Source organism: Salmo salar, chromosome 19, assembly GCF_965601325.2.
Source record: "Salmo salar chromosome 19, fSalSal1, whole genome shotgun sequence".
In the NCBI taxonomy this organism is placed as follows: domain Eukaryota; kingdom Metazoa; phylum Chordata; class Actinopteri; order Salmoniformes; family Salmonidae; genus Salmo; species Salmo salar.
In genome coordinates, this window is record NC_138309.1 from 60,392,394 (window position 1) to 60,408,408 (window position 16,015).

Genomic DNA, 16,015 nt, shown 5'->3' on the forward strand with positions numbered 1-16,015 from the left:
TCAGACTGGGATTAACTCAAGTTTGAACCGTCACTGTTCACAAGGCTTTGCATACGTAAGTAAGACTCATTTGTATGACGGATTAAGCTCTCATTGAATGCAATGTCAATGTATCTTATCCTGTACTTGACCATTCTTTCCACAGAGCTGTGTTAACATTAGTTACTGTGTTACACAGTAATTACCAATATATCTTCTGGAGCTTGACTGGTACTACTACATGGACAGTGATAGCATTGTCAGGGACTGAAGTCCATAATCCTATGGGTGTGTTTGCATCAGTGTTGTAATCTAATTGTAAATTGTTTGCACCGGATGCAATAAATTAAGACTTATTCAAGATCACAATGACATACAAAGGCTTAGAAATAAGAGTTTGACAATGTGATAGAAGTGTCTACATCCTGGTGACTGGTTTGATGTGTTTTAATGTCCATGTTCTTACCTTAGGTTAGGAACCCCAACTGGCGGCCCGGTGGCCAAATTTGGCCCGCTATGATTTTATTTGGCACCCCAAGTTTTCTGTATATATAGTACCTTCAGAAAGTATTAACACCTTTTCACTTTTCCCACATTTTGTTGTGTTACAGCCTGAATTTAAAATGGATTAAATTGAGATATTTTGTCACTGGCTTACACACAATACACCATAATGTTAAAGCGGAATTATGTTTTTCAAGAGTTTTACAAATTAATAAAAAAAATGAAAAGCTGAAAGATCTTGAGTCAATAAGTATTCAACCACTTTGTTATGGCAAGCCTAAATAAGTTCAGGAGTAAAAAATTGATTAACAAGTCATATAATAAGTTGCATGGACTCATTCTGTGTGCATTAAGAGTAAAAACGTTTTTTTTACTTTTACCCCTTTTTCTCCTCAATTTCATGACATCCAATTGGTAGTTACAGTCTTGTCCCATCGCTGCAACTCCCCTACGGACTCGGGAGAGACAAAGGTCAAGGGCCATGCGTCCTCCGAAACTCGACCCTGCCACTCCTTCTTGACACACTGCTCACTTAACCTGGAAACCAGCCACACCAATGTGTCAGAGGAAACACCATCCAGCTGGTGACCGGATTCAGCTTGCAGGCGCCCGGTCTGCCACAAGGATTTGCTAGAGCGCAATGGGACGAAGAAATCCTGGCCGTCCAAACCCTCCCCTTGTGCGACACTTCATGGGTCTCCCGGTCATGGCCTGCTGTGACACACCCTGGGATCGAACCCGGGTCTGTAGTGACACCTCTGCAATGCACTGCAATGCAGTGCCTTAGACCGCTGCGTCACTCGGGAGGCAATAATAGAGTTCAACATGATTTTTTAATGACTACCTCATCCCTGTACCCCACACATACAATTATCTGTAAGGTCCGTCAGTCGAGCATTGAACTTCAAACACAGATTCAACAACAAAAACCAAGGCATGGTAAAGTTATTCATTACACTTTGGATGGTGTATCAATAAAACCAGTCGCTATAAAGATACAGGCGTCCTTCCTAACTCAGTTGCCAGAGAGGAAGGAAACCGCCAATGGTGACTTTAAAACAGTTACACAGTTTAATGGCTGTGATAGGAGAAATCTGAGGATGGATCAACATTGTAGTTACTCCACAATAGTAACCTAATTGACAGAGTGAAAAAAAGGAAGCCTGTACTGAATAAAAAATATTCCAAAATGTGCATCCTGTTTGCAATTAGGCGCTAAAGTAAAACTACAAAATATGTGGCAAAGAAATTAACTTTATGTCCTGAATACAAAGCATTATGTTTGGGACAAATCCAACACAACACATCACTGAGTACCACTCTTCATATTTTCTAGCATGGCCGTGGCTGCATCATTTTAAGAGTATGCTTGTCATTGGCAAGGACTAGGGAGTTTTTTTGGATAAAAATAAACGGAATAGAGCTAAGCACAGGAAAAATCCTAGAGGAAAACCTGGTTCAGTCTGCTTTCCAACAGACACAGGGAGACAAATTCACCTTTCAGCAGGACAATAACCTAAAACACAAGGCCAAATATATACTGGAGTTTCATACCAAGATGACATTGAATGTTCTTGAGTGGCCGAGTTATAGTTTTGACTTAAATCGTCTCAAAATCTTTGGCAAGACTTGAAAAGAGTTGTCTAGCAACGATCGATAATCAACTCGACAGAACATGAAGAATTTTTTTAATAACATTGTGCAAATATTGTGCAATCCAGGTGTGCAGAGCTCTTAGAGACTTACCCAGAAATACTTACAGCTGTAATTGCTGCCAAAGACATCAAAACTATGAAATAACACATATGGAATCATGATATTACCAAATAAGTGTTGAACAAATCAAAATGTATTTTATATTTGAGATTCTTCAAAGTAGCCACCCTTTGCCTTGATGACAGCTTTGCACACTCTTGGCATTCTCTCAACCAGCTTCATAAGGAATGCTTTTCCAACAGTCTTGAAGGAGTTCCCACATAGGCTGAGCACTTACTGGCTGCTTTTCCTTCACTCTGTGGTCCAACTCATCTGAATTCAGTTGATGTCAGGTGATTGTGCAGGCCAGATCATCTGATGCAGCACTCCATCGCTCTCCTTCTTGGTCAAATAGCCCTTACACAGCCTGGAGGTGTGTTTTGGGTCATTGTCCTGTTGAAAAACAAGTTATAGTCCCACTAATCGCAAACCAGATGGGATGGTGTATCGCTACAGAATGATGTGGTAGCCATGCTGGTTAAGTGTCCCTTGAATTCTAAATAAATCCCAACATTGTCACCAGCAAAGCACCCACACACCATCACACCTCCTCCTCCATGCTTCATTGTGGGAACCACACATGCGCAGATCATCCGTTCACCTAGTTAACTCTAATGAACTTATCCTCTGCAGCAGAAGTAACTCTGGGTCTTCCTTTCCTGTGGCAGTCCTCATGAGAGCCAGTTTCATCATAGTGCTTGATAATTTTTGCAACTGCACTTGAAGAAACTGACTGACCTACATGTCTTGAAGTAATGACGGACTGTCGTTTCTCTTTGCTTATTTGAGCTGTTCTTGCCATAATAGGGACTTAACAAATAGTGCTGTATACCACCCCATACCTTGTCACAACACAACTGATTGGCTCAAATGCATTAAGAAGGAAATAAATTACACAAATGAACTTTTAACAAGGCACACCTGTTAATTGAAATGCATTCCAGGTGACTACCTTATGAAACTGGTTGAGAGAATGCCAAGAGTGTGCAAAGTAGGGGGGAAAAGTGAAGTGAAAGTGTTTTTTGTGTGTTTTGGTTTGTTTTTTATTGATGGCTATATTTTGATTTGTTTTAGACTTTTTTGATTACTACATGATTCCATATGTGTTATTTTATAGTTTTGATGTCTTCACTATTATTCTACAATGGAGAAAAACCCTTGAATGACTAGGTGTGTCCAAAGTTTTGACTGGTACTGTATATATGTATATCTCAGTGAAGGCTGCTGAGGGGATTTTTGTTATTGTTGGACATAAAAGACTGTAAAAACACCAGCAAATCAGCTCCAAGTTCCAAAGTTTTTACACGCATAATAGAGATGTATGTGATCATATACAAATGTAAGTAAGGTTTGAAATTATTATGTTTTAGTCAAATATCATATCTGTTTGGTCTTCTTGCAGTCAATTTACAGTGTACAAATTATTTGTAATTATGTTCCTGCATCCTGATCATTGGCCTGTGGCTGAATCTAGTTGATTATCCCTGCTTAGGTGGTAGGACCACCAATGGAGTTTGCCTGTGGGTTTGTTTATGTCCCTCCATCAACCTATCAGAAGGAAGTCCAAACGAAACCCCCAATTGCAGTTAAACGTTCAGGTGAGTTATAATTTTTCAGACACACTTCAAATGAAATCTTGCTAACATTGTCCGAATGCCCGTTCTGCTCAAACACCGTCCTGTCAGTGAATGTCCTGTTAGTGAATGTCCTGTCAGTGAATGTCCTGTCAGTGAATGTCCTGTCAGTGAATGCCCTGTCAGTGAATGCCCTGTCAGTGAATGCCCTGTCAGTGAATGTCCTGTCAGTGAATGCCCTGTCAGTGAATGTCCTGTCAGTGAATGCCCTGTCAGTGAATGTCCCGTCCTGTCCGAATGCCCGTTGCTGCCCAAACACTGTCCTGCCAGTTCATTAATGAATCTTGTGTAGTAGACATTAACATTAACAATGTTCTGTCTCTCATCTCTCCCAGCTCTCCTTCCTCCCCCAAACAGAATCCGTCCCCGCAGTCCTCCCCCTCCCCCTCCAGCACCCTCCCCAGAACTACAAAAACAACACCACTCTCCAGAACAGAGAATCACTGAGAAATGTTTTAAAAATGGTGAGGTGAAGACAGCTCCCAACCCCTTGCCATTGTATGAGAATTCAGCCTTCCATCTTAGACAAGGAGGGGATGTTCCAGGCTTGCCCCAACAGCTCACATCTCAAACAGCTCAATGGACAGGTTTGCCTAGCATCAGTGTACTGGGGAATTCAATGTATAATGTCATTTTTAGGATATACAGTTCAATTTCAGTGTCTCAAAAGTCACGAATGAACTCTTGAGATTGTGGCTAACATTGTGTCCATTTCCACCTTCCCCAGCTCTGCTCCCCCCATTCATGCGATCTCAATCGCCTGCTTGCCTCCAGCCAATCCCAGGCCCACCTTCCCTTCTCCCTTCCAATAGCCAGAGGCTGACCTATGACATTCCAAAGGAGGAACCAGACATTGGGAGTTATCCATGGGATCCAGACTACTCATACAATATCCCAGAAGGCAGTGGGGAAGAGATGAAGCATCCAAACACCACCAGCAGCAGTGGATCTGCACAGAAGTCAGGTGACTGGTTAATGTCCTGTCAAGAGACATTCATTGTTAGGCTCAAAGCTAGTATTGTCAGACCATACCACCATTCATGCAATTCACATCTTAAGATGCCAACAAAACAAGCAGTCTTGCATGTGATGATAAAGATGTGATGAAGATTATGACTACAACCAGAGTTGAAAAACATGATTCTCTCTACTTCTAGCTCCAGCCTTGCCACCAAGACCTTCCTTTATGAGGTCCTGTCCAGAATACCTAGTTCTGTTGCCTGATTCTTTCTCCTCCTCGAAGTCTTCCTTTTCATCCTCCAGTAAATCCTGTTTCATTATGGACATCCATTAGTATACAGTATCTTCACAGTTCATCAGATAATTCTTCATTGAAAAGCAAAAATGAGGCGTCATAAATAAAGATACAAAACACAATTGCAACTACTAATGACCATTTACTACACAGGATCAAGGGAACCATTGGTGGGGAATCCAAATGTGATCCTAGTCAGTTTGGGGAAGCTGATATCAGAGGAAAACGGTTAGTGGACTATTCCTGCTATCGTTCTGAGATAATGTTTGGTATATGATACTCAATGTCTTTGACCTGACTTTTCACTGTCTCTCTGTGTGATACTCCTGACTTTTATACTGTCTCTCGGTATGTCACAGTCTAACTCGCTTGTCTGTGTTGACCAACGTGTGTCCAATCACAGTGTTCACCATAGAGGGAGAGCCCACCTGCTGCTCCCAGTGTGGCTCTGTGCTGGACTCCTTGTATGACAATGTGGTAGTTTGACCTTTTACACTCTCTTGAACATGAATCCTACGCAATATGATAAAAAATAATCACAGTAGTCAAGCGGTAATCACTATTATGATTCTAACTTCATGCCTTCCAAATTATTCAACAATAGTGGTAGCCCTACACTCAATCTCAATGAAGCTATACCTACTACTTATTGTAATTAATGACTACTGAAGGTACAATTTCTTTCAAACAACTGCATTTCCATCATCCCTCTGTTGCTCTACAGGTGAATGTCTGTTATTTTTGCCAGTCATCATTGGAACCACCTACCTCCTCATCTGCCACCTGTCTCGGTTGCCAGGACAGTGTCTTTCTGTTGACCCCTGGTGACAAGGCCCTGACCCTTACAGACACACTGCTCCTGTTCTGTATCGACATCTCAGCGTCCATGAGTATCACCTCCCAGGTTTGAACACAAGACCATTAGTGTTATTTGTTAGTGTTTTCCCCAGGCTCTGTACGGTTAGATTAGAATAAATGTGATAGGGATACCTCTATAATCAATTTTGTTCCGTAAAATCCATATTTTTCTGTTTTAAGTAGTTTCCCATTCAGTGCTGGTTGAAGCTGTATTTCTGACCATTATACTGGCCACAGTATATACTGACTACAACCCTCTTTGGGAGATTGAGATGAGCAGTGAAATTCTCTCTTTTTCGTTGTGCCAGGTGTTGGAAGGAAAACAGCCAATCTACAGGTCACGTCTTCAGGTCAACCATCTTTGATTATTTAAATGAGCATAAGTGGCTACATTTGTGAGATATTGTGATGATCGTAGTAACTACCAGTTAATGAAATATGCAGTGGCAGATTCACAATCATTTGCTTTGCTAGAATTGATCGTGGTTTGTGGTTGTGTACATGCTGGTAATGATAACACCAATGCGGATTTTAAACCAGTTTGTTCAGGAAGCAATGTTACAGAGTGTTCGGAAGCTGAGTGAAACACAACCACACATGCGAGTAGGACTCATCACGTTCAACAATCAGGTTCAATATTACACCCATTTCTCATATCTAATGAAAGTGTGTTTTCATGCTCTTTTCCCTAAACTTTTTTTTTTTGGGGGGGGGCGCTGTAGGTATCAAATCTATGTTTTGTGTGTGACATTCCAAATTCACTGATTTGGATTCAATCGTCCAATAGTTGGGTGTAAATCTGAAGTTGTTTTGATCTGCATCTTAAGATCATCCACTGATGTTTGTCTTGACAGGTGACTCTGCATGGATATGACGAGTTCACCTCACGTTTTTTGCTGGGTGCGGAGTTGATTGACGGTGAATACCTTAAGGAAGCAGCATTCAGCTTTCCCAGCCCACCACCCCTCTCCAGGACCAGGGACTGTCTACAGAGAGAGATTCTAGGGTGATGTTGAAAGGGGCAATAAAAACAAACTCTACATTTTAATTCAAGGGCCCATGTGGTCCAAGAGCAAATAAGCCATGGACTCATTCAAACTGGTCCAATGAAGTAATAATTTAATTAAATAACGGTATGTTGTCACTTCCTCTTTTCATTAAAAGATTGTCTGAGAGTGGTGCCACGGCTTTAGGTCCGGCTTCTCTTGTAGCCATAGCGATGGCTTCTCGGCAACCAGGGTCAAAGGTCAGTCAGTCCCATACTTCCAGTGCTCTGAATACATACTGTATCTGTTTTGTTTATGATGTAGTACCAATAGAATGTATTGCCCTCTTCCCAGGTGATCATCTGCACAGATGGAAAGGCCAACACAGACCTGGGGAATCTGGAGGTGGAGGGCACTGATGCTCGACCTTGCCTCTCCTCCACTATCTTCTACCACGACCTGGGGGAGTACGCTGCTAGCCAGGGGTCGGTGCAACTCTGTACTGTCTTCACTAGCTACATGTTCACTTCTATTTGAGCATCACAGTGGAGAACCTATTTTACCTTGAAATAGCTCATTTTCCTACAGACCATGTTGATAGCCTTTTAGGTGTTAACATAAGTGATTTTCAGTTATTGAATATTATAAGCAAGCGCTTACAGTATGTAACCCTTTCTCTCCTAGGGTGACAGTATCAGTGTTGGCTATCGAGGGGACAGACTGCAGACTCGATGAGCTGGGGAGACTAGCAGACCGCACAAGAGGAAAGGTATATGATACAATAAATAATCTTGCATTACTCTCCTTTGTGCTGTGTGTGTCATTGAGCTACAATCCTATTTGGCCCGTATGTGATCATAGTCCATTGTTCAATATGTGTCTTTTAATATGGTACTGTACGTGTCATCCTTTCCCCCTAGGTGGTGATAGCAAGTCCACATGAACTATACACTGAATTTGAGGAGATTATAGAGAACGCGACGATAGCGACACACTGTAGTGTCACTTTGCTGCTCCCCCCAACTCTGTAAGTATTGAATTAAACATCTGTATATTCATGTGTATTTTCAAATATAGTATATGTGTGTGGGTAGATGTTTGTATATGTATAATGCATTCATAATGTGTAAGTACGTCACCATCAGTATTTAACATTAAGTGGTGTAAATGCTTAGGAACCCCAGTTGCATGCTCATCCTCAATCATTTTTTGGGGTGAATTGACAATCCTGAATTGTAAATGGCAAATCTAGCACTGTCACACCAGCGACACATTTGAACAGAGATCCCTGATTTGACTGGAAAAGGGCTTCATCTCTCGCCTTCATTCGCTCTTCCACCAGGTGTGTGAAAGGAGAGAGAGAGGCTGGGAACAGGGTGACCAGAGAGGTGGGCAATGTGGCATCAGACACAGAAATCACCTTTCAGTTTGGAGCGAGGCAACACGGCTCACAGGGAGAGGGTGAGAACAGAGGCATGAGGAGGAGGACCAGTCAAAGATTTAAGGATTGGGGACCAAGTTCACAGAGGAATACATTTGTAATCTTTTTTTCTTTCCCTGACGTTTAGTGTCAGCCCCAGTGGCAGGTGGCCGTGTGTCTGTTCAGCTGCAGCTGAGATACAGACAGAAGGATGGACACAGTATGCTCAGAGTACTGACTGCTGATAAAGAGGTGACGGATGACAGGTAATGGGACACGTCCAAAACTCACTCAAGCGGTTTCCAGCATTCATGACATGTGAATTCAGAAATGCCTTTTGTTAACAGTTTATCTACCAGAAAGACTAGTTAAAGTAAAAAAATTATAGAAATGTGTTTAGACATCACAATCCACTCCATTTGCAAAACAATTTGATAGGAGAATAATGATGATGACAACCATGTTAGGAGTCATGATAGTAACCTAACACTGTAACCCTCTCTCCTCTCTCTCTCTCAGCTCAGTGGTTCTCTCCTCTCTGTTTCTAGCCATCATTCAGCTCAACTCATCCCAGGCCAGCGCCGCTCTAGCTGTCAGGGGCCGCTTCCAAGACGCAAAGAGTGAGGGGGAGACACAGAGGGAACTGATGGAGAGAGCCCTGTGAGTGAATGATTTAGTGAGAAGGTTGACGGACAGCAAAACGTGTGTGTGTGTGTGGAGGCAGAGCCTCAGAATGGGCGCTAATTAGTGAGTGAGACTGACAGCCGGATTCACATGAGTGAACAAGGCCTGTTTTTGTGTGTGTGGGTGAGCGAGCGTGCGAATGTGTGTATGAGCATGCGCACGTTTGTGCTTGTGTGTTGGCTGGTCAATTCTGCTGTTCATAGGCATTTGTCAACTTGTATTCATGTATACGTGACAACATGCTTGTCTTTTGTTACCTTTTCAGAGAGTATGATAGAAGTGCAGAAGACAAAATGATTTATTCAAAATGGCTTAAAACCATGGACCCTATACACAACAGCCTACAAAACTACACAAGGGTAGGTCTGTGTGTGCAGTATTGAGACGATTGTGAAAGAGAAACTGTGTAAGATGCTGGTGCAAACCTCTATGGGCTAGGTGGGACGCTAGCGTGCCACCTGTGGTGCACTCCATCAACAGCAGGTGCATTTCAAGAGCGGCAAATTTGAATCCAAATAAATGTCAAAATTCAAATTTTTCAAACATACAACTATTTTACACCCTTTGAAAGATAAACATCTCCTTAATCTAACCACGTTTTACGATTTCAAAAAGGTTTTACGGCGAAAGCATAAATTTAGAGTATGTTAGGACAGTACATTTACAAGAGTTGTGTGTAATGTTTTGTCAATTCAAAGACAGGGTCACCAAAACCATAAAACCAGCTAAAATGATGCACTAACCTTTTACAATCTCCATCAGATGACACTCCTAGGACATTATGTTAGACAATGCATGCATTTTTAGTTCTATCAAGTTTATATTTATATCCAAAAACAGCGTTTTACTATGGCATTGATGTTGAGGAAATCGTTTCCCTCCAATAACCGGCAGTCAAGTCAGCGTCACAAATTAAATAATTAAAGTTAGAAAACATTGGTAAAATATTATATTGTCATTTAAAGAATTATAGATTTACATCTCTTGAACGCAATCAACTTGCCAGATTTAAAAATAACCTTACTGGGAAATCACACTTTGCAATAATCTGAGCACTGCGCCCAGAAAAATACGCGTTGCGATACAGACTAGACGTCATGTTGGGGAGATCTAAAATCGAAAATACTATGTAAATAATCCATTACCTTTGATTCTCTTCATCAGATGTCACTTCCAGGTATCACAGGTCCATAACGAATGTAGTTTTGTTCAAAAAAGCTCATCATTTATGTCCAAAAATCTCCGTCTTGTTAGCACATGATCTAAGCCAGCCGGACTTCTCGTCATGAACGAGGGGAAAAAATATATTTCCGTTCGTTCAAACATGTCAAACGTTGTATAGCATAAATCATTAGGGCCTTTTTTAACCAGAACATGAATAATATTCAAGGTGGACGAATGCATACTCTTTTATAACGTATTGGAACGAGGGTACCCAATATGAACTCGCGCGCCAGGTGTCTAATGGGCCATCATCGTTCCATGGCTCTTGTTCGGTCAGATCTCCCTCCAGAAGACTCAAAACACTTTGTAAAGGCTGGTGACATCTAGTGGAAGCAATAGGAAGTGCCAAAATATTCCTCAGCCCCTGTGTTTTTCAATGGGATAGGTTTAAAGGTAATACAACACATCAGGTATCCACTTCCTGTCAGAAAATGTCTCAGGGTTTTGCCTGCCAAATGAGTTCTGTTATACTCACAGACACCATTCAAACAGTTTTAGAAAATTTAGGGTGTTTTCTATCCATATGTAATAAGTATATGCATATTCTAGTTACTGGGTAGGAGTGGTAACCAGATTAAATCGGGTATGTTTTTTTATCCAGCCGTGTCAATACTGCCCCCTAGCCCTAACAGGTTAATGCATTCTGTTTAGTAATTGAAGACTAATTGTCAATGTTTTTTTTTCCATCTTAGAGACAATCCATATGTTCTGATACACTGCAGGTAATGTAAAACATATCCATCGATATAGAACCCTGATATGAACATTACAACATATTTTCACCCAGACTACAATTGCCTCTATGGTAATATCTAGCGTACAATTCAGATACACAAATCATGCTATTTTACCTTCGCAATCTCAAGCTCCTATCCAAATATGCCCCCTAACTTCCACTGGTCTCCCCTGCTAATCTCCCTCCTTCATATCTCTCTTCGCTTCAGTCTCTAACGGACATGGGTGCTGCACTGCTGTACAGCATGAAGAACAGCAACAGGAGGCCTATTTCACTGAAGGAAAAGCACCAACACTGATTGGTAGCTACTGGCTATGCCTGATATCCTTGGAAGTTGTTCAAGTTCTACTGACTTCTGGGGAGGCCTATTTATGCACAAGTCTGACTAATTAATGTATCTAACAAAAATGCTACATCTGGAGATATATTATTTAAAATAGCATTAACTGTCAATATTGTACTTGTTCATTCTATTTGTAAAAACAACTTTTCCAAATAAATAATAAAAGCTTGCTCCTGTTCTTATCTATGCACACTGTCAGAACGTCATGTCAGAACTGCGATGGCACGTAGCAAGTGAAATGGGTTTGTACCAACAGTGCCTTCAGAATGTAGTTGACTTATCCCCTTGACTTATCCCACAATTTGTTGTGTTACACTCAAAATGTATTCATTCGATATTACCCATCTACGCACAATACCCCATAATGACAAACTGAAAACATGTTCTTAGAAAATGTTGCAGATGTCTTGAAAATGAAACAAATACATATCTAATTTACATAAGTATTCACACCCCTGAGTCAATACTTTGCCGAAGCTCCTTTGGCAGCGATTACAGCTGTGAATCTTTCTGGGTAACTCTAAGAGCTTTCCATACCTGGATTGTGCAACATTTGCCCATTATTCTTTTCAAAATTCTTCAAGCTCTGTCAAATTGGTCGTTGATGATTGTTAGACAACCATTTTCAGGTCTTGTCATAGAAGGAACATTCACTTTCTTCTTGGTAAACAACTCCAGTGTAGATTTGGTGTTGTGTTTCAGGTTATTGTCCTGCTGAAAGGTGAATTCATCTCCCAGTGTCTGGTGGAAAGCAGACCCTTTACTTAGTACTTTGTTGAAGCACCTTTTGCAGCAATTACAGCCTTGAGTCTTCTTGTGTAGGACGCTACAAGCTTGGCACACCTGTATTTAGGGAGTTTCTCCCATTCTTCTCTACAGATCCTCTCAAGCTATCAGGTTGGATGGGGAGCGTTGCTGCACAGCTATTTTCAGGTCTTTCCAGAGATGTTTGATCGGGTTCCAAGTCCAGGCTCTGGCTGGGCCACTCAAGGACATTCAGAGACTTGTCCCGAAGCCACTCCTACGTTGTCTTGGCTGTGTGCTTAGGGTAATTGTCCTGTTGGAAGGTGAACCTTCGCCCCAGTCTGAGTTCCTGAGCGCTCGGAAACAGGTTTTCATCAAGGATCTCTCTGTACTTTGCTCCGTTCATCTTTCCCTCAAGCCTGACTAGTCTTCCAGTTCCTGCCCCTGAAAAACATCCCCACAGCATGATGCTGCCACCACCATGCTTCACTGTAGGGATGGTGGCAGGTTTCCTCCAGACATGACAATTGGCATTTAGGCGAAAGAGTTCAATCTTGGTTTCATCAGACCAGAGAATCTTGTTTCTCATGGTCAGAGAGTCATTTAGGTGCCTTTTGGCAAACTCTAAGCGGTCTGTCATCTGCCTTTTACAGAGGAATGGTTTCTGCCTGGCCTCTCTAACATAAAGGCCTGATTGGTGGAGTGCTGCAGAGATGGTTGTCCTTCTGGAAAGTTCTCCTATCTCCACAAAGGAACTCTGGAGCTCTGTCAGAGTGACCATCAGGTTCTTGGTCACCTCCCTGACCAAGGCCCTCCTCCCTCTTCTTCCATTTAAGAATGATGGAAGCCATTGTGTTCTTGGGGACCTTCAATGCTAGAGAAATGTTTTGGTACCCTTCCCCAGATCTGTGCCTCAACACAATCTTGTCTCGGAGCTCTACGGACAATTCCTTCAACCTTATGGCTTGTTTTTTGCTCTGACATGCACTGTCAACTGTGAGACCTTGTATAGACAGGTGTGTGCCTTTCCAAATCATGTTCAATCAATTGAATTTACCACAGGTGGACTCCAATCAAGTTGTAGAAACAGCTCAAGGATGATCAATGGAAACAGGATGCACCTGAGTTCAATGTTGAGTGGGTCTAAATACTTATGAAATAAGGTATTTCTGTTTTTTGTTTTTTTACATTTGTTAAATATTCAAAAAGCCTGTTTTCGCTTTGTCATTATGGGGTATTGTGTGTAGATTGATGAGAAAATGTTTTATTTAATCAATTTCAGAATAAGGCTGTAAGGAAACAAAATATAGAGAAAGTCAAGGGGTCTGAATACGAATGCACTCTAACACTTTGTATTTAGGACAAAAAGTGAATGGCTTTGCCAATCTCTTTTGCTGTATTACGTTAGTGCCTTGTTGCAAACAGGATGCATGTTTTTGAATATTTGTACTCTGTACAGGCTTCCTTCCTTCTTCCTTATTTTCCCTCTGTCAATTAGGGTAGTATTGTGGAGTAACTACAACGTTGTTGATCCATCCTCAGTTTTCTCCGATCACAGCAATTCAATCTGTAACTGTTTTAAAGTCACCTTTGGCCTCATGGTGATATCCCTGAGCGGTTTCCTTCCTCTCCGGCAACTGAGTTAGGAAGGATGCCTGGATCTTTGTAGTGACTGGGTGTATTGACACCATCCAAAGTGTAATTAATAACTTCATGCTCAAAGAGATATTCATTGTCTGCTTTTTTTATTTTGACCCATCTACCAATAAGTGCCCTTCTTTGCGAGGCATTGGAAAACATCCCTGGTCTTTGTGGTTGAATCTGTGTTTGAAATTCACTGCTCGACTGAGGGACATTACAGATAATTGAATGTGTGGGGTACAGAGATGAGGTGGTCATTGAAAAATTATGTTAAACACTATTATTGCACACAAAGTGAGTCCATGCAACTTATGTGACTTGCCAATCAAAATTTTACGCCTGCACATATTTAGACTTGCCCTAACAAGGGGGTTGAGTACAAATTGACTCAAGACATTTCAGCTTTTAATATTTAATTCATTTGTCAAATTTTAAAAACATAATTTCACTTCGATATTATGAGGTATTGTGTTTAGGCCAGTGACAAAAAAAATCTAAATTTAATCCATTTCAAATTCAGGCTGTAACACAACAAAACGTGGAAAAAGTCAAGTGGTGTGAATACTTTCTGAAGGCACTGTAACACTCCCTCTCTAGCTTAGCATGTATTTTCACCCTGACCAGAAAGCACTACAAATGCCTGACTCAGACACACCATCAGATAGGTGTTTCTACACCCATAAGCATCGTTTGAACAGTAAAAACTGAGGACAGATTATTTAGCATTATTAGCCTTTTAAGCTGGCACAAACATGACCCATGATAAAAAAAAGAAAACCGTAAATCCAATGTTACACCTACACATTAGACATTTATAGTTAAAAAGGTCCAGTGTGGGTTCCCTGCAGTCTCAAAATTTACAGAGGTAGTGGAAAATAGAGTACAAACAGAACAAGACGGAAGTTACAATGACCAGGCCTGAAACAGAGGCTAAAGCATAGATAGACATACGTTTCTCTGGTGCCGCCCTCACCAAGCAAATATGTATCTCTGGGCAGATAGCTGACTTACACTTGAATGGTCCTTCATCTACTTTAGGTAGGTTCCAGGACAGAAGCACATAGACAAACCAGACCTCCACCATAATACGCAGCACGGTGCTGAGCAGGTAGAAGCCCACAGTGCCACTGTCTTTGTGGAGGTCAATCACCATCTTCCCTGGGGGTTCAGATTCACCCACACTGACACTCTTCCCCTGGGCCTCCAACTCCCCCGTAGTATTCCTCTGCCGGGAGCTCCTCTTCTGGGCAGCGGAGCGGAGGTGGGAGGCAAAGAGCTCCATGAGGAGAACAGACATGACGAGGAGGATGAAGAAGAAGTTCCAGGCCACCATGACAGGCTTGTCAAAGTGTTGATTGAAGCAGCCTCGGGTGCACAAGTCCTGGGTGGTGTTACAGCTGAAGTCCGCGTCCAGCTTGAACCAGGGCATCTCGGCCACAAACAGAACCACCAAGCGCATGCAGAGGAAGCCAAACCACAGCGAGCGGCACTTATAGGTGGTAGTGGTGTCCACTGCCGTGCGGAGGATTGGGATGAGCCCTGTTACGATGGCTGCCATTATTTCTGCTCGTCTTTGTTATGAAACTACTGTAGCAGTGATCTAGCAAGAGAAGAAAGGTACCACATCGGGCAATGTGGATACATGTTCACATATTTGCATTGCAGAGCAATAAACATTTGTTTTGTCAACAATAATATTCAACGTTATAAGAAATGTTGTAAGATTACCGTAAATATTAAAATATGCTTACAACTATAATTTAATTTCAACACTTTTCCCTGGTGTATTTGACATAACACTGCTGTAATAATAGGAGATGCCAACTTACCGTTAAGTCATTTCCATGAACTTCATAGTATGTCTGTTGAAAACCTTTTATTAGGTTGTAAAATGGCATTGTCATCAACATCAGTGTTACCATGTCTCACCTTTTATTCTGCTGACTCAACCCAATGGTAGTTCTCTTTTTCCCTCAGTGACCCTCCCTTTTTAAACTATTGTTTGTATAAGTCTGTACGTAAGGTGTTTTGGTTGAAAATATGGTTCTCTGTTATCATCATGCTTTTGATGATACAATAGGCAACTATTATATGTATTTGAGTCTAACTGTAATATGATGTTATCATATACCCTGAACCTATGTCATATGTAATTGCATATTATTAGGCATAAGGCATGATGATTCTTCTCCGACAGGTCAATTTAGGCATTCAGGTTTTTCTTAAAAACAGCCATTTCACAAGAAAGCAAC

The 16,015-nt window shown here is 41.5% G+C and overlaps 2 protein-coding genes across 2 annotated transcripts; one reads left to right on the plus strand and one right to left on the minus strand.

The window, feature by feature from the left end:
* On the plus strand, positions 1 to 11,545 carry LOC106579237 (circularly permutated Ras protein 1). The gene is made up of 21 exons (XM_014158955.3): positions 1 to 55; positions 3,731 to 3,836; positions 4,208 to 4,336; positions 4,600 to 4,836; positions 5,030 to 5,134; positions 5,281 to 5,355; positions 5,531 to 5,604; positions 5,852 to 6,031; positions 6,294 to 6,335; positions 6,526 to 6,615; positions 6,840 to 6,991; positions 7,150 to 7,231; positions 7,326 to 7,456; positions 7,656 to 7,740; positions 7,892 to 7,998; positions 8,314 to 8,432; positions 8,540 to 8,657; positions 8,911 to 9,051; positions 9,341 to 9,434; positions 10,992 to 11,021; positions 11,244 to 11,545. The coding sequence occupies exons 2-21, from the start codon at positions 3,746 to 3,748 to the stop codon at positions 11,331 to 11,333; spliced, it is 2,172 nt and encodes a 723-aa protein (XP_014014430.2). The 5' UTR covers positions 1 to 55; positions 3,731 to 3,745; the 3' UTR covers positions 11,334 to 11,545.
* Positions 11,546 to 14,162: 2,617 nt separating this feature from the next.
* gjz1 (gap junction protein zeta 1) lies at positions 14,163 to 15,616 on the minus strand. The gene is given in 2 exon segments (NM_001146638.2): positions 14,163 to 15,363; positions 15,593 to 15,616. A coding segment is annotated over 1 exon segment (708 nt). The 5' UTR covers positions 15,322 to 15,363; positions 15,593 to 15,616; the 3' UTR covers positions 14,163 to 14,613.
* Between the last annotated feature and the right edge of the window lie 399 nt (positions 15,617 to 16,015).